General features: G+C 38.7%; 1 protein-coding gene across 1 annotated transcript in view; it reads left to right on the forward strand.

The window, feature by feature from the left end:
* The window catches only part of LOC310947143 (glypican-6-like), a gene marked incomplete at its 5' end in the record, with an annotated part of 155210 nt that extends 135880 nt beyond the window's left edge, over nt 1–19330 (forward strand). Inside the window, 3 exons of the mRNA XM_083913841.1 lie at nt 13379–13509; nt 16426–16601; nt 18212–19330. Of these exons, the coding sequence (XP_083769967.1) occupies nt 13379–13509; nt 16426–16601; nt 18212–18435 (531 nt within the window). The 3' untranslated portion in view covers nt 18436–19330. The remainder of the gene's footprint in view (nt 1–13378; nt 13510–16425; nt 16602–18211) is intronic.
* Nucleotides 19331–25879: the final 6549 nt, after the last annotated feature.

Consider the following 25879-nt stretch of genomic DNA (forward strand, 5'->3'; position numbering starts at 1 on the left):
TAGCTGTCACTACAGAGACATGGCCATATATGCAAATGTTCTCACTGGCAATATCTCTATGAATCATGTATCTCTGATTTATTTAATTACAATAAATAATTTAATTTAAATAAGGGTGGTGGTTGCACTAATGTTTTGAACTTGCCCCTAAGCAGTCAGACGTAAAAACATATTTTCCTTGATTCTTCCCTACTCTGACGTTTAATGTACATGACTATATACGCTTCAACAAAAACATAGTTTTGTAAAGAAAAAAAACATTCTTGGTATTATTTAGGAGTTTAACCCCTAAAAGAACCTGTAATATGCTTCATAGAATTTTAAAGGTGGGATTTGGTTAACAGAAGCTGGACAACATAAAAGCAAGCAAACCACAACTGCCAGCACATTTTAATTCTAAATGTAGCTCAATTCTGATTGGTGCACATTGGTAAGTGTCATCACCTGTTTTTATTCGTCCAACCCATCTCAAACGAAAAACAGAAATACAGAAATCTTTCATTTCGACTTCAGGGCAGAAAATAGTGTGTCCATGTACGACCTTTAAACTCTCCTTCTCCTGCTGCAGAAAGAAGTTAGCTGAGGAAATATGCTTTGAGTGATTGATTTTACCTTCAAACATCCAGGAAGCAATAATATGTGGCTTCATTTCACCCCGTCATGATTATTGTTACAGTGTTGGAAAAACATTGTAACAATAAGGTTATGGAGTCTTTGTCGATTGCAGCTACAGCTCAAAAAGCTGCAGCCAGACTTCTTACCGGGCCATCTTCTTTTTGGCCTTCCGACACTTGCTTCCTCTGGAAATCTGTATTGATTTTAATTCTATTGTTAGTATTTAAACCACGTTCTGGGATTTTAAATCAACATAAGCCTGTACACACATTGAGATCATTTTGCAAGGCCCGTGTGCATTCCCGACTGTCTAGACTCAGTTCAGGTGACACTGGGACTTTTTTATTAGGGCCTGTAGACTGTGGCTTGAAGGTGGAGTTGTGCCCCAGTATCCTTTTATTAAAAAAGCAGTTTTCTGAATATTGCTTTATTTACTTGTTTTCTTTCTTTTCTTTTATTATTATTCATTCTTCCTGACACTGGGTGTTGTATGAGTTGTTTGACAGGACTGACATGCTGGTGGTGCATGCTTTGGTTTACAGGACTACTCATCTCTGGGCAAAAGTTTCTCCACTAGATGTGTATCTGATAGTGCTTTGACTAAATTTAAGGAATCGATTCCATCTGCATTTAATTTAATGCCTTATCCTAATATTCAAGATGCCTGTACTAACGTTAGTTCCTGTGAAATTGATCACCTTGTTGACAGTGTTGCAGGCTCACTACGAACAACAATTGACTCTGTTGCTCTTTTAAAAAACAAGAAAATGAAACAGAGGAAGTTAGCTCCATGGTATAACTCACAAACCTGTGAATAAAAACAAATATCGCGAAAATTGGAAAGTAATTGGCGTTCCACTAAATTAGAGGAATCTCGCTTAGTTTGGCAAGACGGTCTAAAAACATATAAGAAGGCCCTCCGTAATGCCAGAGCAGCCTATGAGTTTAACATAGAGGAGAATAAGAACAATCCTAGATTTCTTTTCAGCACTGTAGCCAGGCTGACAGAGAGCCACAGCTCTATTGAGCCATGTATTTCTATAACCCTCAGTAGTAACGACCTCCTTACCTTCTTTAATGACAAAATTATAACTATTAAAAATCAACTCGCTTGGCACCAATTTTTCTTCAAACCCAGGAACCTTAGAAACAACTGTACGACACGATATATTCTTGGACTGATTTTCTAAAGTTGACCATAAAAAATTAACCTCTACTATTTCGGCATCAAAGCCTTCTACTTGTCTCCTAGACTCTATTCCAACTAGGTTACTTAAAGAAGTGTTACCTTTAGTTAGCGCTCCTGTATTAGACAAAGTAATAAAGATTTTAAAGTAGCTGTAATTAAGCCTCTTCTTAAAAAGCCCCGTCTTGACCCTGAGTCTAGCCAACTATAGACCTAAATCTAACCTTCTATAGACCTAAATCTAACCTTCCTTTTCTCTCTAAGATCCTCGAGAAATTAGTCGGCAATCAGCTGTGTGACTTTTTACATGATAATGAGTTATTTGAGGACTTCCAGTCAGGATTTAGAATGAATCATAGCACTGAGACAGCACTGGTAAAAATTACTAACGACCTTCTAATAGCTTTAGACAAAGGACCCTGTACTTGGTAAATGGACTTGTACTTATATAGCGCCATTCTAGTCTTCTGACTACCCAATGCGCTTTCACACTACTTGTCACATTCACCCATTCACACTGACATTCACACAGATGGCGGTGGACATCTATATACCATCTAATCTAACCATTCACACCACATTTACACACCCATGCGCAGCATGGGGAGCAATTCAGGGTTTAGTATCTTGCCCTTTCGACACTATTGACCATCTCATTGTCAGGAACGGTACGGGGATAGCACAAAAGGTGGACTCAATGCAGACACGGACAAAAAGTAAAGTAACAAATCAAACGTTTAATACTATAAACAGACAAACGCAAAAACACTATAAAGAATACAAATACAATGACTAACTAAATGAACACGGGAACAACAGGAACAAAAAGACGACAGAAGATCAGGGAGACGGACGGGAAACGGGAACAAAGGAAACTACGGAGAAAAACAAAAAACAAACACGGTTAATCATCTTACTACGGGGAGCTTGAAAATCACAACGAGAAAGGGGATGCCAGTCCGGGGGGAATAGTTTTACCAATACAGGGTCGACGACGGTCCGGCGCTGCATGCCTGTCAGCTTGGGGTATTTAAGGTGGTGAGGTAATCAGCATAACAGGCTGCAGCTTGGGGGAACACCTACCGGACCTAGACAGAGACAAGGGAAGACACATGCAGGGAAACACAGACAGAGGGAGACAAACTCACACAAAACAGAAGAGAGGAGGGTACTGACAGAAACAGATCTTGACACTCATCCTGCTACAGAGACTGGAGCATCTAATTGGCATTAAGGGAACCGCATTAAGCTGGTTTAAGTCTTATATGTCATATAGATCTCAGTTTGTACATGTTAACGACAAATCCTCCATGCACACTAAAGTCAGTCACATAGTCACACAGGGTTCTGTCCTTGGACCAATTCTTTTCACCTTATATATGCTTCCCTCAGGAATTTTATGAGGAAGCACTCCATAAATTTTCATTGTTATGCTGACGATGCACAATTATATTTGTCGATCAAACCAGAAGAAACCTATCAGTTAGATAAACTTAAAATGTGCATTAAGAAAATAAAAAGCTGGATAACCTGAAATTTTCTGATGTTAAACTCAGATAAAACTAAAGTCATTGTACTTGGCCCCGAAGGCCTCCGAAACTCAATAGCTAAGGATATTGTTACTCTGGATGATGTTGTGTTGTCCTCCACCACAGTAAGGAATCTGGGTGCTATTTTTTCTCACATAAAATTAACAACAAGGACTGCATATTTTCACCTGCCTAATATTGCGAAAATTAGTAACATTGTATCTCAGACAGATGCAGAAAAACTAGTCCATGCATTTGTTACTTTTGTCTATATAAACCACAAAATAAGTCATAGAGTGTGGTCTATACCTACTCTGTAAAGTGTCCTGAGATAACTTTTGTTATGATTTGGCACTATAAATAAAATTGAATTGAATTGAATTGGTTGAGATGAAAGCTTTTTTCTCAAACACAGTGAGTCATTGTGGACCGCATTGCTTTTGTGAAATCGATTAAGTTAGGTTTTGTTAATGGCCCATGTGTGTTCTTGGACAGAGAGTCCCTGTTGTTAACAGAGACGTAAGCAGGGGCCAGTAACAGTATTTAAACCTTGCTTCAGTGAGCTATAGTTCCGCTACCACGCCGATTGAAACTCTTCAAAGTGACAACCAGGCAGTTTGATTATTGGCAGAAAGTATCTGCGCATGCTTATAACATTTGTCAGCATTTATAAGAAAGGACCTGTGATATGCCAAGACAAAAGCTTTAAAAAAAAAAAAGCACAATGATTATAATGAGAAGCTGGACTCATATAAATAAATAAGGGTGTTCTCTCTGATTTGCTGTTTCTATATTTATAGAGGTTACAGCTAGCTAAGCTGGCAGCAGGTTTAAAGCAGCTGAGGCCTGTCTGGAGTCAACTGCAGTATATGGCTATTATTTGAAACTGAAGCAGGTGGATATGACCCGTGGAAATCCTAATTACAATGACTGGATCCACATTAAAAGCATGCATTGCTGGAGGATGCCCTTCATGCTTTGATAGATCAACAATAACTTGACACCACTTTCAAGACTCAGCAAACCAGTTGGGAAAAATCTTGGTAAAACTGCTCTTGTTTGTTTGGGTTTTTGTTTTTTTTGTATTTCGGCTATTGAAACTGCAGATTTTCAGGATACTGTCTATTCTATTTGGTATTTACTGTTGGTTCATAATATAGACACGAAATGTAGCATGTCGTTATTTTTGAATGAGTGTAGTTTTTTAATATTATTATATTTATTCTTAATATTCAGTGTAATTTTAATTATATTATATATTTGTACATGTTTTCAACCTAAAGACATAGTTCTCATGGAACAGTATACATATCAAAAGGAAGAAACTACAGAGGACCACTTACATTTTCATCTTGCCCACATTCATCATATTGCTTAGTTAATTAGGTGGATATTGTATAAAATGCCCCACATGTTTTCCTGTTTACCTTTAAGAAAATAAGTGATCTTTTCTAGAGGTAGAGATATGGACAATTTTTTAATCCAGTTAATAAACTTTAGTTTACCAATCGTCTTCTGAGATAGTGAGATAACTCTTTCTGTAAGCAGTAAACCAATATTTGAAAGCAACACTATCTTTCTTAGGCGCATGATGTTTATCAGGGTTGTGTTAAATGTAAGCACAGTATATTCTCCAGAAAGGTTTCTCCTTTCCACACCTAATACAATGCTCTCGGGCCATGAGTACATTGAAGGAGTTATTGCTCACGGTTATGATCCTTCCTCTCCATGCTGCTTGTGAAAAGATGCCCTCGTAGTGCAACTGCACATATGGTCAATATGAAGAGGAAGAATGATTAAATTGACCGATAGTCCTCTCAATTATTATGTCAGACTTGAAAGATACAGTGGTCATAGATAGTAGATTGCTCTGTTCTTATAAAATCGATTAAGATAGGTCACTGTTGTAGAGACTTAAGCAGTGCTTTAGTGAGATATAGCTCCACTCCCACTCTTTATATGTCTCTTCACAGTAACCGCCAGGCAGTTTGAAGATAGATATAAATGTATCTGCACATACTTATAGCATTTGTTAGTATACAAAGGTGCCAAGACAAAAGACTGCATACAACAATAGTTCAATCAACTATGGATGAAGACATGAATGTAACTCTGGATAGTCTGTTATCTTTGTTGTAAATTAGAATCATCTCATTTATCTGTCGAGGTGTGACAACATATGGAAAAAGTTTTTAATCTCAGCTTTTATTTTGAGTTGTGTAAGTGTAATTCCAGCGTGTAATTTTTGTCTATAAACTATTGACGGAGATATCCCAGAGAGTCGCTAACAGCCAGACGTGGCTAACCCTGATTAGCTTGGGGCAGTACGGGGAAGGCATCAAAATTGCATTTTTAACCACTAATACTACTCAAAATAACATCAAACCTCTACAGTAGCGTGATAAGTATCCCCATACATAAAATGACGCACCAACAATATAGTTAGCGATCCCAGAGTTTTTTGAAAGAGTGTTTTGAAAGACTTACCTACTGGCCCTGGTACCAGCTCCTCTCGTAGTAAAGTCCATTCAAGTTGATTACCACATGCATTCCAAAAGGAAGGAGCCCATACAAAAAAATGTCTCGATGGCTTATTTGATCTAGGTAAGTCCCGGAAAAAACCATGGGAGGATTTTACACCGGAATTACACCTTAAGCATATAAGGCTGTGATTGTATGATATTATAACACTCAGAGTTCAGTTTATTTGGCACACTTTGCTAAAACTAATGCAGAGTCCCCCAGCAGCCTTGCATTAAATCCTATCTTCATGAAGGATATGGTGTTTACATTTCTTGAAACTGTGTTAGAGATGTGTTTGTTCAATTGTATGATCTTTTTGGAGGCTGCCGTCTGTGCTGTTAAAATGCACTGCATTACACAGAGAGGTGTATCTATTATTTAGCGTACCCTCATTGATATCAATGGGGTGGTCAAAATAATATAGTAGAAACACCTGTCAGTATAACGCGATACAATTGTACAGCACCACAAACTGTAGCCTCCAGAATGGCCATACAGTTGAATCAACGCCTCTCTAAAATAACACAAACTGACCATTATAACATTCCTGATTCATTGCAGGACTGATGTATAAGACAGCAACAGTTTTAGATGATGTACCTACTAAACTGGCAACTGAGTATATTATCTGAAATTGGAAAATAAAATGGTACAATGTGTCCAACTGAGCAAAACCTGTATCATTGTTCTCAATCTCCTCTACCAATGAAGCTATAGTTGATATTATCAGTTATTTAGAGGTTTGTGTAAAGCAGTGCAGCAGTTAACTCTGGTCTACCAGTGAGATGAGGAGAGATGCTGAAGGTTCGGCTGCATTAAATCCTGCGACTGCAGCACAGATGCAGTGGAAGAAACTATTCCAACTGAATTCAGACTCACTGCTCTGGGCACTTGTGTAAAGACTCAAAGTTAGATTTTTGTTTTCACAATTCAGTGCAGCATGTTTGTGTGTTTTTGTGTTTGTATTTATTTATGAACAAGTGTTTGTTTACTGCTTTAGTTGTGTAGTAGAATAGACTGTGCTGATCTGGACTCTTGACACTGTTTATGTGGACTGCAAATTATGTTATACGCAAGGAACACACCGTGTAACACTATCAAAGGCCCCAATTCCAAGATTAATCATGGATGGGTTTATTTATATGTTTTTATATATTTATCATTCCTGCCTCTAGTTCACCCAAAACATTCCTGTTTGCAGACATTTGGCTGTCAGAGTGGAACCACATGTCACATTACTGGGGTTAAATTTGAATCATTAAGTAAAATAACCAAGCACATTCTGATCTGATCCATATTTTTTTGCCAGGAGGCTTTTGGGCCATCATGAATCACTGCCACACTAGCATTTGTTAAACCTAACCAGCTTTGGTGTTTCCATGACAGGATTACCACATCAAATGAGAGGGCAGGCTCCTGCAGTGGCATCCTGTTGGTACAGGCCCTTTCATGTCCTGTTAAGACCCTAGGCTTCACTGTATGCACTGTCTCAAGTCTCCAGTGTAGCTAGGACACAATGATGGGTTGTGTGTGTGTATGACGTTTTTTTTATCAATTGAACCACGGACAATGTCAGGAAGATCAGACCCGGAGTTTCTCTTTCACACATGCAGCACACAGCACGAGATTCACCGTCTCACACATGTTCTCATGTACCAGTAATACTCCATCTGGTTTAGGCGAGGGATGGCGCCTGGGCAGAACTGGCAGGGGGGAGGACATGACTCGGATACACTGCACCGTTGGAACCAGTTTTTTAATTTGGTCCCCCAAAAAAAGATTTCTTGCTGTTCTTTAAAGTTGTCTGATGATTTTAGTCTTGAATCTCGTCGTCTCTCCAGTTAGACATTTCAGTCACTGTCTTTGTGTAAATTACCTTCATCAAGATGCCCCATTAAACTCTGAGAATACACAGGAGAATAAGCAGCAGTATACACACATGGGCTCACTCGAGTTTAGCCAGTCTTTGTACTGGGGAGCTGGCAATGTAAACTCAGTTTGATGAGTCTGATTTTTTCAGATATTTGCGCTTACACATGCAGCCCCTCTGGTTAATATATGGATAAATTAACATTTACAGTGCATCTGTAAAAGAGTCAGAAGGGTTTCAACTGTAACTGAAGGGTCAAATATAAATATATTGGAAAGGAAAATAACAAATCATCCAAGTGCAATTAGAACAACATGTAAAACTAAACAAAAATATTTAAACTGGAACAGACTCCATCAGGTCTACTTATTTCATCAAGAACGCACAAAATGGCTAACTTGATGCGCCAGATGGTCAGGTGGGTTAACACTGATTTAGAATAGCGGTAAAACTTTTAACTGGAAATACGTATATAACTTATATATAAGGTGTCTAGATACTGAAAGAGATACCTGCCAGGGTGTCAAAAACAAGTTTTTGTTTCGATGCACATGGTTTTGGATTTACGGTAGAGATATAAAATGGAGCTAAAGATGGCTCTATGATTAACCATGAAATCACATTATCTGTGGAGTAATATATCGTATTGCTTTAATCAATTAAAGCAGAATAACCTTGACCCTTGTCAAATAAAGTGTATCACAGGCATGTTGGCTTTCAAAACCTGCAACAGCTCCCAACCCAGCACAAAAACTCTATATCAAAGCTGGGGAAAAATTCCAACAAAAGCCTTAAGACATAAGAGGGGAAAAACTTCAGGAGGAGATATTTTAGAGGAAGATTTTTCCTTGTCAGACAGCAGTGAGTGCAGAAAAATTATTCAATAGGATTATAAAATCCAGTATAAGAAGTCCAATAAAACAAGTCTAAGAAATTAGTATAAAAAGATGAATCTGTTAAAATATCAAAATCAGATGAACCTTTTTTTTTTAATCATTCAGTATGTCCCATATCCAGGACTCCAGTCAGTTGGGATTGGGATTAGGGGAAGGGCTGAGTGATTCTTTATGACCCACAAGGTTTACCACTCCATTTTCCACCTTTTCCTACATTTATTTTGAAATCTCAGTGAGAGATAATTTTCAGAACAACAGCTGGCACATGCAGACGTGTAACAATTTTGTTAAATATTGAGCATAATGGGAAGCAGTTGTATAACTCTCAGCTCCCTCAAGAAGCAGAGTTAATTTATACTGCATGAGGTTTTTACTCTATTCAGCAAGGGCTTTATTGAATGAACCACAGGCTACTGTGGCCTGCAGCTAAAGCCAAGATAAAGAAATGTTGCTGCTCACTGGGTTATTACCTTAGGCTTGGTAGAGCTAACCTGATAGCTCCCACTCTCCCTCAACTGTCACTCCACCAGCCTCTTTCAGCAGATCCATCGGTACTACATCCTGAACTAACCACCAACCACAAATCAGCTACAACATGCAGAGTGCACCCGTTATTTACAGCTGACATGACTGACAGGTTTTATCTCCTTCATTAATACATGTATGTCAACTAAATGACTGAACCCAAAAACTTACAGTAAAGAACTAAAAAAATAACTTTTTGCTTTGTATACAACATGTAATTTTTGCTCCGATCTTGTAACCCAATTACTTGGTTCTCTTTTTAAAACGTCAGTTGGGGACAGTGTCTTCAGCCAACTCGCAAAGCAAAAAAATGAAGTTGTTTCCTTTATATGCCTGAAGATGTGTGAAGCGTCCATGATTTGCCAAAAAATGCACTTAATACCTTTTATTATAAATGATTTGATGATTAAATGATAAATGATGATGAAGTGTCCACTTTAGGGTACATAAGTCTGGACAATTTGTATATAAACTGCAACTTGAGTGTTTGGTGAAGGGGGGGGGGGGCCACAGTTAATTCTAGTTCCTTTTGAGAGAACACAATTATAACTCACTATCGCTTATCCTCTGACCGTCTGTTCATAGTTTAGCAACTGTAGCTAGGTAAAGCAGGCCTTTGAAGCTTTGGATTTTTCCACAAGTGGTGTGTTTTGGGGTGTAGTACGAGTGATATTTGCCATCTTAAGAGTTTGGAGCAAAAGGGTAAGCAAGACTGCCAACTTTTCAATTTAGTTTGGACAGAGATTCGGTATCTGTGAAGTCGGTGTATTCCGTTAATAGGCTTAGTTAATTGGCAGCAGGTATCCATTCAATCAGTAGTCTTTTACTGAGGTGATGTTGTCACTGTCACAATTAGGCACAGCAGATCTGCTACTTACATTGTGTGCAACCAGCATCGGAACTCCCCTGTGCTTATTTGCACATAAGACGTGTTATTTTGATAAATTATTCTGCACAGCTTCTGCACATTAACAGGTGTGTTGGAGACCGACTTATTGAAAACTGTTTACACAGCTCCTTAAACCTTTCTCTCTTTGCTAAACTTCCTTAAGACCGTTCTTTCTGATCCCAACCTGTACCCAAGTGTGCCACAGGTGCTAAATAGACACCTGATCAGCATTTTTTTGTATGTGCAATTTCATTCACTCATTCATCTTCAACCACTTGTCCCTGTCGGGGTCGCGGGGGGCTGGAGCTGATCCAAGCTGACATCAGGCGTGAGGCGTGGTACACCATGGACGGGACGCCAGTCTATCGCAGGGCACATAGAGACGAACAGAGACAGACAACCATTCACACCGCAATTTTTAGAGTCATCAATTAACCTAGCACGTGCATGTCTTTGGATTGTGGGAGGAAACCGGAGAAAACCCACGCAGACAAGGGGACAAACATGCAAACTCCACACAGAATGGCCCCAGCCGAGATTTGAACCACGGTGGTGCGGTGGTCAGCACTTATAAATTATTTTTTCTCTGCAAGAGAAAATGGACAAGTGGAGTCAATTGCCTGAGTCTCACAATCATGTCTGTGCCAACATTAACTGCAAAGGGAGTGTATGCTCCCCAGGGTCCAATGTTCAATGTTTGATTCCCTGGGAGATGTGTGTAGATACTCTTATCCTAATCATTGATGGAAATTTTTGCTTTGAAATTTACCGACCAGATGGAATTGGTACAGACACTCGTTTCAGTGTCGGATAAACACTATTGGCGCGTGATGCTGACGTGAAGTCTGCGTTCAAGACACACATTTCGCATGAATACATTGTTCCTGATATGAAGTTTAGCGTATGTGCAACCAGGAAGATGATCTGATTTTACTCACTCATTCTCATTCCTCTCTCTCAGGGCTTTTCTAACCCCTTTAAAATTTAATGACCTCACAGTGTAGTCTAATAGCCAAATACTTTTCTTGTTATCGTTTTTATTGTGTCAGTTAATCATTTTTCACTAAAATTAAGTCTCTCCTGATTGAATTGATAATAGATAGCATGCATTAATGACTTCTTCCTCGTTCATTAAAGGGTTTGTAGTGGGCGGTGTGCAATTTCTTCTGTTGGTTTAATGTTTCTAAAGATTTTTTTGTTTTTTTCTACAACAGTACTGTGCCTACAACTGAGTCATGAATGAACTTTTTTAACAACCACTTCTCGCTTCTACAGAGAGCAATAAATATTAACATCACAAGGTTTCTTTTTTAAAGCTGAGGTAAAATATTTCCATGTTTTTATAGTTTGGCTGAAATGTTACTAAGATTATATATAAGTATTAAGAGTTCATTAAATCAGATTTTTAAATATATTTGGATATGGGCCTGTGAATGTTCTCATTTGTCCAGGTCATCGTTATCCCCAAAGCAATTTCAGTCAAAAGCAACTAGACTTTGTTATTTGTCTAGGTAGACGTTTCACCTCTCATCCAAGAGGCTTCATTAGCTTGTGTACGCATCTGACCAGGCTGGGACTTTACAGACTTTACAGTCCCAGCCTGGTCAGTTGCGTACATGAACTGATGAAGACTCTTGGATGAGAGGTGAAACGTCTTCCTAGACAAATAACCAAGTCCAGTTGCTTTTGACTGATATTTAGGTAAGAATTGTATGAGACAGATATTTAGCAGTCTATGTTTCTGAGAGCTTTGAAGAATTCAGTTGCTGGAGCTGGTTCAACACAATTTACAGAAGAAAAAAAATACAAAACTGCTTAAAAGATCGTAACCCATCAGCAACGTTCTTTCTTGCCACAATATATTTTAACACACATCTACCAACACACCTATACACACATACAGACAATGAATAAATCACCTTTCTAATACAAGGCTCTTCGTTTTATGGATGCAGGATTCAAGACCTGTGGATTTTTGTTGTGCAATTGTTTTCGAGTTTTTAAGCAGCCTATGCTGCCTAGACTTTCTAAAATCAGCCTGGATACAATCTGAATATGCCAATAATCATATTTGGGTCTGGCAGTCAGAACAAGGGTATTAGTGTTCACGCTGTATACTGTTTGTTGTCCTGCTCTCCTGTGACAGAAGCTTAGTACTTGTTAGGGACAAGTGAGTTTGTTTATATTACAAACACATTTTTACCCAACCTATTTACCCATATGGAGCATACTTAAAATGTTAAGTCATACATATCTAAGTTGTACATATCTTGAATATCTTACCACTTCTGCTCAGATTAGTTTGACTTTTCTGTTCCGTCTTCATCATTTTTACCATCTGTATCAAAATCACAGGCGACACAATGTGCTTCTGCACACGATGAGTCCTCATGTTTCTTTATCGCTTGTTTGCTGGTCACCCGCTCAAACTTCTTGCTGAGTCCAGATGGAATCAGTCGGGGGTGACCGCTCATGCCAAATATCAAATTCTGAACCCCAAGTCTGTCTTGTCTGAATCAGACATGAACACAATATGGATAGATATGGACAAGAAGCAAGATGGGAAGAAAAAGAACTCCAGGCAGTCCAACAGTTACTTCTGTCCTGATGGAATAAATGAACAGAAGGGGTTGTGCAACTACACAAACATTTGCTGCCACATGAATGTTTAAAATGTGTCTCCCACTCCTATACAGAGATGAAGTTATTGGAGTCTGCTGTATTCCTGTTTGTTTGATCTTTTATTTTTAGTTTCTAAAGATTTTTTTCCTTATTTTTTATCCATTGTTAAATAGAGAGGCAATATAATCTGAGAGGAATTTGTATGTTATAAATAAAAAATAGTGAGGACTAATGCAAAATATCATTGTATAACTGCCAAAGGAGTTAATTAATGGAATAACTGAAGTGAGGAAATGAAAAATGTAGAACATTTAAACTTACAGTATATGGGAGGATCATCATAGAGAGGAACTGGCATAGTCAAATAGAGGTTTTTTAATTTCTGTTTGATTTGATTGATTTAATGAAGCTGTGTATAGTGAAGACTGGGGTGGAAAGTTGAAATTTTCATTTTTAACATGAAGTTTACTGATAACATATAAAATGGGGGTAGGACTTCAATAAGTAATATAATAAGTGAATAAGTATTCACTTTTCTGTACTGGCATACTTAATTATGTTATTTATTGAGAGTCTGATGTGTATGTTTGCTGGGTAGTCATGTTTTGTTATCAGTTTAATATTCTGAGAACTGCATAAATTGTGTGTACTTCTGTGTTACAGTCAACTCCTCAGATTTTAAAATCATCACCCCTAATATATTTCTGTTTTGGCCCATGGCAGGTGATTGACATCAAAGAGAAGTTGAAGGAGTCCAGGAGGTTCTGGTCCAACCTGCCAGATGACATCTGTGCCAAGGGCAAGCTAACAGAGTCTGACGAGGATCAGTGCTGGAACAGCCACACGAAGGGCAGGTGAGGACTTCTGCTACTCTGTATAACCACAGCAAAGTCACCGCACTCTACGGTTATCGCATTTTGCCTGCCAGGGATTAAAATAACCACACTGTGTTCCCAGATTAACACTCTCTCCGTGAGTACAATAGTTAGTGGTTATATGGAGAACTTCTGTATAAGCATCGAGGCTCTAATACCCAGAGGACTTACTAACACCTCTTATCACCACTGCAGCATGTAGAGTGTCGCCGCGCTGTACAGTAGATTGGACAGTGAGTTGTTTTCCCTGACAGTGAACCAGAGACGCTGGCAGAGACAATATATCACCCCATCACTTTGGCTCTCTCCAAGTAACAAAATCACCAGATGGTGCAATAAAAGGCATGTTAATGTGCTTGTTTGTGCCAGTAACATTTTTAAGCATTGCTCTAAATCTGGAAGGTAAATTGATTGCACAGGAATGATAAAACATCCGTATGAGTCAGACCATGTTAGAAGTGTGTTATGAAATCATGAAACACAAATTACGTACACTTCAAATTTACAAAATTCAATACAAAATGAGTGGATAAATGGGGGCATATATTAACACAAATATACAATAACTGTGAAAAGATAAGGAAGACTTTAATAAAGCAGCAAATACATAGATGATAAACTCCATCCTTATCATGGCACAGCGCTTAAATTGTTTTGGATTTATTAGGTAAAAAAAAAAGAAAGGAAAGTGTGGAAATCCGGCACGCTAAGGGCTCTTTGTAGCAAAGTGCAACCACTCCCAACATGAAATAGACTATTCAGCCTGATTACACACTTATGTTTGGTCTGATTTAAGCAGATGTCATTAAAAAGAGCAGCTCTTATGATCCTGTCTAATTTCAGGTGGTCTACGTTGTGAGTTCTCAGCCGGTTTCATCAAGATCATGAGACATTTACACATGGTGTAATCATCTTTGTGTGGTGTTGTGGAGAAAACAAGGATGCAAAGTACTGGTCAAACACACTTTAGTAAGTGAAAGAGAGGGATATGATGACTGCATAACAGGCTGAAACTCGCAAATGTCAACAACTGATTGCATTGACAGAGTAACACAAAACAAAGCGTAGGTTGTGTGAGCTGTATGTAGGTGTATGTTTTACATATATCTTGTACATATGCATGTGTCTAGATGCATGCCTGGGCATGCATATTAATCTGCATCCATTATAGTAACTAAGAGACACTTTATGTGTGCTTTTTTGTGAGCAGTCCTTGTACATATAGTGTGTAGTTTTTTGTGTGTAGTGGGCGGCTGTGTCTGGACATTGGCGGTTCCATCCTCTCATGCACATGTGGAAGTGTCCTTGGGCAAGACACTGAACCCTAGTGCTTCCATTGCTGTATTGCTGACTATATGTCTACATGTTCAAATAATAATAAATGAACAAAACACAAGTAAATGAAGACGACATCATCACCGCTTTTACAACACATAAGTAAAACACAAGCAGATTAAATAAACATGTCATAAATATACATGTTTTATTCAATTCGTTTTATTTATAGTGCCAAATCATAACAAAAGTTATCTCAGGACACTTTACAGAGTAGGTATAGACCACACTCTATGACTTATTTAATATTTACATAGACCAAACAATTCCCCCGTAGAGTACTGTGGCAACGAAAACCTTCCCTATAACAGGAAGGAACGTCGGACAGACCCAGCTCTGTGGAGGACGGCCATCTGTCTTGACCAATTATTGACAAAATTGAAAAATTGAAATTTATTCATTTTAGCCACTTGTGTTTTAACTGTGAGGTGTGTATGTTTGTGTGTGTGTGTGTGTGTGTGTGTGTGTGTGTGTGTGTGTGTGTGTGTGTGTTTGTGTGTGTGTATGTGTGTGTGTGTGTGTGTGTGTGTGTGTGTGTGTGTGTGTGTGTGTGTGTGTGTGTGTGTGTGTGTGTGTGTGTGTGTGTGTGTGTGTGTGTGTGTGTGTGTGTGTCAGTGAGCTTCAGTGTCACTGATGCTGCTTGATAGCTTAATTTAAATGATTTTTACAATTTACAATGAAAATGAATTCAATGAACACTGGAGTTTTTGTGTTTTGAATGTAAATAAGGTACCAGAGTGCATTAAAAAGCATCAAAATAGAGCTTGTTTATAAAAAAAGAAAAAGAAAAGTGCCCCCTCTACAGAGGTCCGGACATCCCCAAAAGTCTTTTGACATTTGGTGTCATCACTCATCTTTTGCCTCTTGGCAAAGATCAGTGATGACGGCAAATGTCAAAAGGTTAAAAACGTGCAGGGCTGTCCTGAATACCATTTTTTGAGCTCCAAACATTCAGTACTGATCAACAGCAAATATCCGAACACCAGCAGTCTGCTACACACTTAAAGCACACAGACCTCTACACCATCCAGATGGCTTGGTTATATGTGACTACGACAAAAATGTCTCTGTGTCTCCGACATACATAGTCTAGAGTGTTTCAGTGGAAATAATAGATTAGCGGCTAATTATTGGTAATTGCTTCGGTTAATTTCAGCCTAGATGCACGTCTTTTAAGCCTAGATTGTTGTAGTTACCTTTTCAGACATGCTATCTATGCCCTACTATCATACTATCTCTTTTTTCCCCACTTGTTTCAACATACTACATTTTGACATTTTTTTAAACATTCATCTTTCGGTGAAATTAAAGGCATTATCTGTAAAGGAATGCATAAAAAAACTGTGTTGAATTTCTAAATATTGTTAATGGTTGTTTATTAAACGGCCCCTGGGCAAAGCCAGTTGAGTATCCATGTCCTAAACCCCATGGTATATTAACCAGAAGTGTTTAAATACATCTAAATATTGCCATGAACGCCCATTTTAATACCGTAGTGCTCGCAGATACACTACATGAAGATATTTGTGATTCAAGTTTTTGCTCTATCATCGTGTCCAGATATTTCCCCGAAGTGGTGAAGGAGGGTTTAACCAATCAGGTGAACAACCCGGAGGTGGATGTGGATATCACCAGGCCGGACACACTCATACGACAGCAGATCATGGCTCTGCGTGTCATGACCAACAAGCTAAAGAACGCCTATAATGGAAATGACATCTACTTCCAGGACTCAAGTAAGTTCTCCAATCTCTCTGGTGTTTGTAAGTGCAAGTTGAGACAACATAATAATAATAATAATAATAATAATAATAATAATAATAATAATAATAATAATAATAATAATAATAATGATAATTTTAAAGTAAAATACAGAGAGAAAAGTTTCAGTTTTACTTTCTGTCACTGCATATTGGTTTGGATTAGGACCACACACACAAACAAATAACCCTGAGGAAATGTAAAGTGTAAACTATACCAAAATAAGATCTCAAAATAACATCATAAAACTCCACAGGATGCATCAGTGTTGCACTGAGGCAAGTCTGACATTATTAGGAGAATAAATAGCTGCAGGTACGGTGACACAGACAATGACAGACAGCCAATGCTATGTTTAGGAAGATGTACATCTCCAATGCTGCCATGACAGAAACCATTCTTTCTTCTTGATTATGTGGATCCCGTTCAGCTGACATGATGGAAGATTCTCTGGGCTTTATATAAAATGTGCGACTGCATGACGACCGTCACTAAATTTTGTACCTCAATTCCATTTTTGTTGCTATCATGATTCTTTTGCTGTTAGGAGAGGTGTCTTCTTCGACACCAGAGATCCAGCACTGCAGCAACTAAATTTGTCACATAGGTTGTTAATATCTCACAGAAGCAGGCTACAAAAGAAAAAATAAACACCATGCTACTGTACTATGTTCTGTTGGAGGTATGAACACACAGCTATTCACAGCCGACATTTTTGGCCATTTTAATGCATATGCTTATGATGAGAAGAAATGTTGCAGTGAAGTCAATTAATTTTAATAAAACCTCCCCAAAAAGATTACTCAACCACCAGTGTGACTGACAATCTGGGCTCCAAACATATGCAGCCCAAGTGGGCCCCCCTCTCCTTTGAACGCATCCGTTGTCAAGTGAAGTGCTTATAACGCAATTAAGAAAATCTGAAATCCCATCATATCTCAACCCTCTTTTCTCAAAATACTGTAATTAGTGTGTGAACCTTTCACTTGGATGTTTTTCAAACATAAAACATTGTTCCTCTTTTCTTTTTTCATTTTGGTCTGCATTAGAAGAAGGTGGAAAGCGATCTTATCCTCCCTACACTGAGACAAGATTACTGTATTTTTACTGTAATTTTGTTTTATCTGCAGCGCTTACCCAGTCTGTTTCCACATAGAAGCAATTCAATAAAACAAATTAAAAGAAAGACGCAGGCCATATATGTGCTAAAAGGCAGCCCCAGTAGCAGGACTGAAAGCATGGTACTTTACTTCCTTGTTAAACAATTTCTAAAAGAACAAAATATCAAAAGAAAGAACCATGATGTGATAACTCAGATGCAAATACTTTACTGTTGAGCTACTAACCTTGCCCAGGAAAAGTATTTTGACATAACTTCTGTTATGATTTGACACTATATTGGAAAATTGACTTGACAAACAACTAACATACTACTGAACTGAAGAAAGTCTGTGTTATGACGGCGAAGGGATCATTTGCTGATGAGGGCGTTCTTACTTCCCTTTGTCATGGCTCAAACTAAAAGCTGCTTGTGACAATATTATGTTTATGTCAATTTTTATTTGTGGGATTTTTCTTGCTGCAGGTGACGAAGGCAGTAGTTCTGGCAGTGGCAGTGGCTGCTCTGATGGCTGCACGACAGAGTTTGTTTTTGTGGGAACAGAGGCTCCCGTGCTTGGAGCCGACAGAAGCGATGAACGCGCATCAGCAGCTGCCGCAGGCAAGTCGTTTTCCCGCGCACCCTCCCTACTGCTGGTGGTGGCCGCCCTCACACTCCCACTCTGGGCAATGCAGACTCAATGGAGATAATACACAAGTGTGGCCTGATCCCAGACTTATACTGTTGCATACAGTATGTTCAACAGCAAGTTCTACTGCTGTTCTTTCACTGGACATGTAGAACCTCCTGGAAACCTGTTGCTTACTGTGTGGTAGGACCGAAAGTGAGTGCAGTGCTGCATCCTGCTCGTCCCCCTAAGAAGGTTTGGTGCCGTCACTGAACCAGCTTTCACATCTCTGAAAAAAGAAAATGTGGTGTTTTCGCATTATTCTGAAATGGGTTTTAAAGAACATACTCTTTTAGAAAGTGAAAACCATCTAATCTGATTTTTCAGATAAAAGGGGAATTTTTTTTTTTCTTTTGTATGGTGAAGTTGTGAAAACGAGACAAAACCCTATCAGTCTTTCCCCCCTCAGACAAAAGGAAAGTTTTACTGTGTGCATGCGTGGAAATGATGTAAACTGACAAAAACATTTTTATTTTTATTTTTTAATGCAGGCTACACAGTTTTGGATTGGTTGTTACTGGATTGTTCAGTGCTAGCAGTATACCTGGTCATATCAGTGTGGCTTCGGGAGGAAGCGGTTCTTACAGCCACTTTGTAGTTGCACATTTGATTATCTCTAAGAAAGTGCTAATGTACAGCACTTAGAGAACTACTTTGCACAAATTATTTTTGTTGGCTTCATAAGTTTTTAAAGCTACAGGAAACATTCAACCCATAGAGACAGAATATCTATATTTTCAGATCATTTAACTGATTGTATTGTACTTATAAACAGTTGCAGTATGTATTTCACTGGAAGGTACTGTAATGTTATCTTACTGGTTTAGTTAATGGCTACATTTTTTATGAATGTAATATTTGTTTTTACGTTATTTGAACACCTGCAAAATAAAAAAAAGAAGTTTTCACAAATACACTAAGCCATTATACTACAATTGCCTGCTAACGATATTCAGTTACCTGATTTACTCTCTGTTTGGTGACTTAACATGTACTTAAACAGTTCAGATTTGATTTTGATTTTTCAGACTCAGAGTATATTAGCGATATTAGGTATATGACAATAACGATTTCATTTATTTTCTTGGCTCCCGTGCTTTAATTATTTATGATTATCATTTATGATGAATGTCTTAATTACTTGTTCATATTACATATATGGAAGGTTACACATTGTAGCCCTCTCATAGCGCTTTTTTCGACCGAAAGGGAACAGGTTCTTGCACCGGTTCTTCCTTTCTTACCTTTTACAATTAAAGCTCTAGACACACACTACGTAGTTATCTGTTTATCCGAGGCAACTCAAATCCATTTATAGCATTTCATTAAAAGGAAACTCAAATATCCAACAGTTGTTCAGTGTTAGATTTTCCTGGTCAGAAATCACAGGAGGAGATACTTTTATTTTGTCTCCTGGCCAGAGTCTCTGGAGCTAACCTCCATGACTTCCGTCAGCAGCAGAAACAACACACAAGACTCCTCCGGGGGACTTTATTTGTTCTCAAACTGAAAAAACTGTAGCTACTGTACATAAACTTGATATCTTAACACATATCTTGATTAACATTATTTCTCCTCTGCTCTGATCGCTTCTCTCATCCACTCAGAACACATCTCCTTTCACATTTTAATGTCATTTATTGGTTCAGCCCCGGACCGGAGGAGAAGACTTTGGAGTGACACACCCAATGATGTTGTCCGAGTTGAACCGGTTTGAACAGGAAAAAAAAGCTATTTTCATGTTCCAGTTGGGAACAAACATTTTAGGTTCAGAACCAAGTTAATTTTGATCGAAATGCTCCAGCCAGTTCAAACTCTGGTGCGCAAACTGGAACAGAACCTGCTCCCTGTCAGTCGAAAAAGCGCTATGACAGGCTCTGCAGGTTCACCCACTCATCTCATGGAGCACCCTGCTGAAATAAGTATGTTCTTGTTTGGCCAATCAGAACTGAGCCATTCACTCTCCTACAGGCTACTTGTCATACAAGTGGTAATGTTTTCTGAAAAAAAGCATGTACAAAGTCAGCGACTCAAAAAGAAGCAAGGTGCCAAAGTTGGAGGACACTGACTGTACTCTTAAAACTGGGGTTACTATTGATAACCTTCATTCTATCCCCAAACAGTATTCAACCTCTAACTGACTCCAGAGGGAGTGAAGCCAATAGTTTGCACTCCACCAGCACAACTTAATGGCCGTGACCTTTGGCAACACAGAAAAAAAACTTCCAGAAATGTTGCAGGCAAACAAACATAGGGACAAATGTTTACTGTTCCACAACAGAGGTCATTTAAATCAGCCGTCCCAATGCTGCAGTGTGCCTGGAGGATCCAATCCTATCAGCTCATACTGTAAGCACCTGAAATGCTTTCACATAGCCAATACAGTAAGTAAGCCCCCCCCCCCCCCCCCCCCCCCCCCCTCAAAAACCCATCACAGTGACAAGTTAATAGTTGCGGTGAGCATCTCAAAAAGACTGCACATTTCACATACCATACTAAAGCAAGCATGGGACACAAGAGTGAAAATAACCAGGTTGCAACTGTCACAACACGAAAAAGTGTTACAGGTGCGGGTAAAGTGCAGTGCTTCTGTGGGCCCTTACCTTTAAGAGTTCCAGGGTTCAAATCACAGACAAGGGGATGAGGGAAGAAACAATAAAAGTCAAACCCTGCAACGGCACTTAACATCCCTTCAAATGAGAAAACAGCTAGAGCAGTGTAGGAGATATCCACATTGCCAAAGTTTGCAGCAGCAGCATTGTTGTCTTCACAGAGAGTACCTTGAGTAAAATCTCCCCTCAGTGGGCTCATATGACTCACAAGAGAGACCCCAGTCACCACAGCAGAACAGATGGGACAACATTTGACCTCCATCCCTTCACTCCCTGCAGAAACTGCTTTAGGAGAAGGTGACTGAACAGCAGCCTCCCACCTAAACCAGCACAACACCATTAAATCACTGGTGCGTAACCCTTAATTGTGGAAGGCGATAGGCCTCCATCCAACCAAAGCGAAGGAAAGACAACACTGATCAACATTAGGTCCTCCCAAATGTCACAACTGTCCAGTCTAGTGAACAGATGCAGGGACAGAGAGACATTGCATTTTCATGATCTTGTTGAGGTGGAAAGTTGGTGTGTAGATAAAAACGTATGCTGACAAAGTGCTATTAAAACAGACTTGGCTAATAAATTATAACAAACATAAAGTAAATGGAACCATACATTAATTTGGATTAACTTGAGAAATATCACTATCAAAATATCAATACTAGTATCAGCTGTGATCCGGCAGTAATACAAAAAATATAGGAAAACTCAGTCCAGGTGTCTAAAGAGGAAGCAGAGAAGGTCTTAGGACCAAGGGAAGGGAACAAAGAAAACAGGTACTCACCAGAAAAGCCAGGCGGTCGCATTGGGAGATCAACACTAAGAACATAATCCACAGAGAAGTGGATCATTTCCCATCCCTCGCTGAAAAGTGTAAATGGAGCGGTTCAGGCCACATACTGATACTGAAACAAGATGGAGAGGAGGCCATCTTCATCTTATCGTATTGCTCGTTAAGGTCTCAGCGGTAAAGTGAATGCTAGGTTAGAAAAATTTGAGTCGTGTGGATTTATTCTGATTGACCGAAGTACATGCCAATTTCGGCTCATCCTGCAGGGGAAACTGAGAAGGCCTTTGGAGGTCAAAGTCTGTATGAGGCGGAACCAGGGGTGCAGTGGAAACACACATACACACAGTTTACAAACCTTTTGTCTTGGATATTTTGCATCGTTCGTGGCCTCTGCCAGATCCTCTTTACATGAGCGCAGAGCCCAACGCCCAGAGGTGAAAGCAAACAGATCCCACTCTGAACTCACTGAGTATGTCAGACAGATGAGACAGATGGGAGGTAGTTAGACAGGATGGACATCCAGCACTAAGTATTTATAATGTGCTAAATATTGAATAAGCTGCCAGGCCTGATGTGCAGCAACAGTTTTCCTGATCTGCTCATACTGCAGGCTCAGATAATTGCAATGAAAGAACTTTCATGTAAAAATAATGTTCTGTTACAAAGGGCCAGTGGACTGTTGAAGGTCAGACTGATGATTCAATTTAAGCTTCAGGGGTTTACATTAGAGAATACATCTCTTGATTTTTAGAATAGAACACAAACATGTTTTTGTCAGCACTTTTTGACGTTTTTGCGTTTAGTGTGATTTCTCCGTAAAAATAGATTAAATGGAGAAATAACAGAGTTGCATTCAGATGATCTTTGTCCTTTGGCGATTCTATAATTGACTGAATAAACATACGGTACACAACAGGAAGAGAAAAGTTGATTAGAAGTGCAAGTTAGTGGGTTATATATTGCCGCAGTCAAACACAGCCGTATAAATTCAGTTTTCAAGTATTAAAAAACATTGTGGAGGCAGATGTTTCTGAGTCAAGGTCAGAAGTGAGACAGAAACTTAACAAAGTGTAAAAACTCAGTAAAAATGTGCAGACTTGCAAAGGTCGAATGCATGCACCCGTAAGAGCCTCAGGATCTGCTGCTGCAAAAACAAGAGTTTTGGATGAGTGGGGATAAGGCAGGTCATTACTGGTGTTCCTGTGAAAAAAGTGAAACGGTTTCCGAAGAAGGCTGAATCTTTCCAAAGAGCTTCTATCAATACAAACACGTCTTCTCTCATTAAATCATGAGGAATGTTTGTCATTTTCCACTGCCTTGTGTATGCCTCTCTCTCTTTCCTGACAAGCTACGTTACCCTGGTCAGACATCGTGTATCACTGTCTGAGATGCTTCAGTGCTTAACTTAATTTGTGTGTTTGTTTCTCTTTGGCATTTGAAAAACTGAGAAAAAGAGTAAAATCGTGTCCGGCTGAGGGTTTTTTTTTTTTTGTTTGTTTTTTTTGTTTTTTACAGAATGTTTAGAAAACGTGTTTTGCAAGGTCTTCTCCATTTTGATGTTAATCGTTTGCTGCACTTTTACTAAAACATATGCCGTGAGTGTGATACTATTGTGATTTGCAAAATCAGATAACTAAGGAGCACATTAAGGTTTTTAGAGCTGTCAGTGCACGCTGTTTGAAGTGTTTTGGGGGGAACTGAAGTTGATGGTTATACAAGCAGACATGCCTTACCATTTTTAAAAGACTAAAATGGATTGCTTATTTGGCTTTTGTTACACGTTCTTGTATACAGAAAATAATACAAAGGTAATAATAAACATTTTATTAAAAAAATGACTTACTCTAGTTCTCTGTTGTGTCTGTTTATCTTTGCTGTCCTGTGGAAAATATTTCTTTAAAGTTTCAACCCAACGTCCATGGAGGCTCGGGGGAGCAGAGGAAGACAAACTGGATGTGAAGATATCAATTGGTGTTTGGGGGAAAAATAGCTTGGGACTTATTCATAACAACTCATGCATTAGGTGTGTTTTAGATGAGCTGTACCTCGCCTGTGAAGTGGATGGGAGCAGGCAGCAGCAGCAGGAGGTGGTGAAAAAAAGGTTGAGACGGACAGTGTCCTACCTACAGTCTGTACAGGAAGTCACAGAAACACTTACATCCTGTTAGATCTGATTCTGATTTCATAAAATGTTACCAGAACCATTTATATGACTACACAATTGTTCTGATTATGACAGAGTAGCCTATCATAATGCTATACAGTCAATCTGTTGCTGACTTTTAATATATACAATAGACTATGATCTCTAATATGAAGGTATTTAGTCCCTCTGAACACTTAACTTCACCGTGTGCCACACGGCGTGATCTGTTAACTGAATAAACCTTCAGATCACGTAAATTAAATCCCAATCTCTCTGATTACATTTTTTTTTTCTTTAAAATGTTATATTTTTGAGTCAACATCTGAACCAATCAGCTGTTACATCAGGTGAAAGCCAGGCCTTTCCCATCATACCCTGGGTCTTGCAGTCAATGGAGAGTAACTGTTGCGCCTTGCTCCAAAAAACGCAGTTATTACCATCTGGTGAGGATATCATTGCTTGCGTGCATGACGTCAGAGCAAGTCAGACAACATTATAACCGGCATGCATTGTGTGGCGATTTATTCCGGACTCGGCAACCATGGCTTAAAAAATGGTATTCGGTGCAGCCCTATGTTCTAGTGTGTCCCAGTAAGTCATGACAGTATAGGCTTGTTGCCCCCATGTTTGAAAATAAAACAAAAAAACAAAAAGGTGCCCTCTAGGATGCCCAATGATAGATAAAAGTGTGCCCTCTTGGGTACCCTTCCAGTAGAGAAAACAAGATGAAGTGCTTTCTGGGGTTGCCTTTAAATTGAGAGGGTGCGATGTAGTGCCCTAAATGCTGCCCCGCACGCTGAAAAACTTTCTATGTGCTGGTGCCCCATCACATGCCTTTTTTTTTTTTTAAATGTAGCCCCTGCCCCTCAAAAAGCCCACCTGCAGCATGCACATAAGCAGGAATGACCTGAAACTTAAAGAGCTAAATAGAAGATTTACATCTGTGCTTTTCCTGCTGCGACACGTCAAAAACCTATAGGTCAATTTAAAACCAGGATTACAAACTCCACTCTTGAATGCAATTGTGTCCAGCTACGTTTTATTGATATCTGATTCTCTTCTCATAAATTATTTTCTCTGAGTTTATATACTCCTTAAGTAAAGGTTGAATTGTTGAAAATGTCTTCAAGTGAAAAAGCTCTATCGCCCACCTTGGAGATAAATTGTTTTCATGGCTCTTGGTAACCCTAAAGTGAATGTAATAAGAATTATTTGCATGTTTGACATCTCATAAGCACTCAGTAATTAACATCTTTACACAGCAGCTACTCGAGTTTATCTTGCAAAGCAGATTTGACTTCATTTCATAGCTTTTATACTTAAATATTCAGTAGAAATAACCTTGAATGTTATTAAGAACTAACAAATTTATTTAGTCATATATCAGACATGATATCTAATGTACCGTATGAGTACTGAAAACAGATTATTTGAGGAAGACATAACGCAGACTAATTTTCTCCACTAAAACTGCAGATTATAGTGGAAGTCCCGTTTTAATGCACTTTTGAAAGTGCGATGAGAAGCTGAGCTAAGACAGTCACAGGATAAATTATAGACCAATGCTTATGACATGGATCCCTTTCTTAAAAAATATTACTGCATGAAAACTAATGAATCCCAATAAAGAAACAGCCTCTTTTATGTGTCGTCTTTAAGGTAATTTGCATCAAATTTAAGTTTTGTTTCTGTCAACTGGACTTTTTAAACAAAAAAAGATCAGTGGTAATATTATTTAAAGACTTAACATGGCACAGAAAGTTTAACATTTAAACTGAATGAAAATGAATACTGTCACTGACTACCCCATCATAGACTAACATTAATGTTCAGCTTCATGTGGGTTACATTACAATCCCATATTTGTAATATTATACAGTAAATGATCAAATACTGTCTGTAAATATAAATATCGTTGTCA

This window comes from Echiichthys vipera (assembly GCF_963691815.1).
Source record: "Echiichthys vipera genome assembly, chromosome: 1".
NCBI lineage: Eukaryota > Metazoa > Chordata > Actinopteri > Perciformes > Trachinidae > Echiichthys > Echiichthys vipera.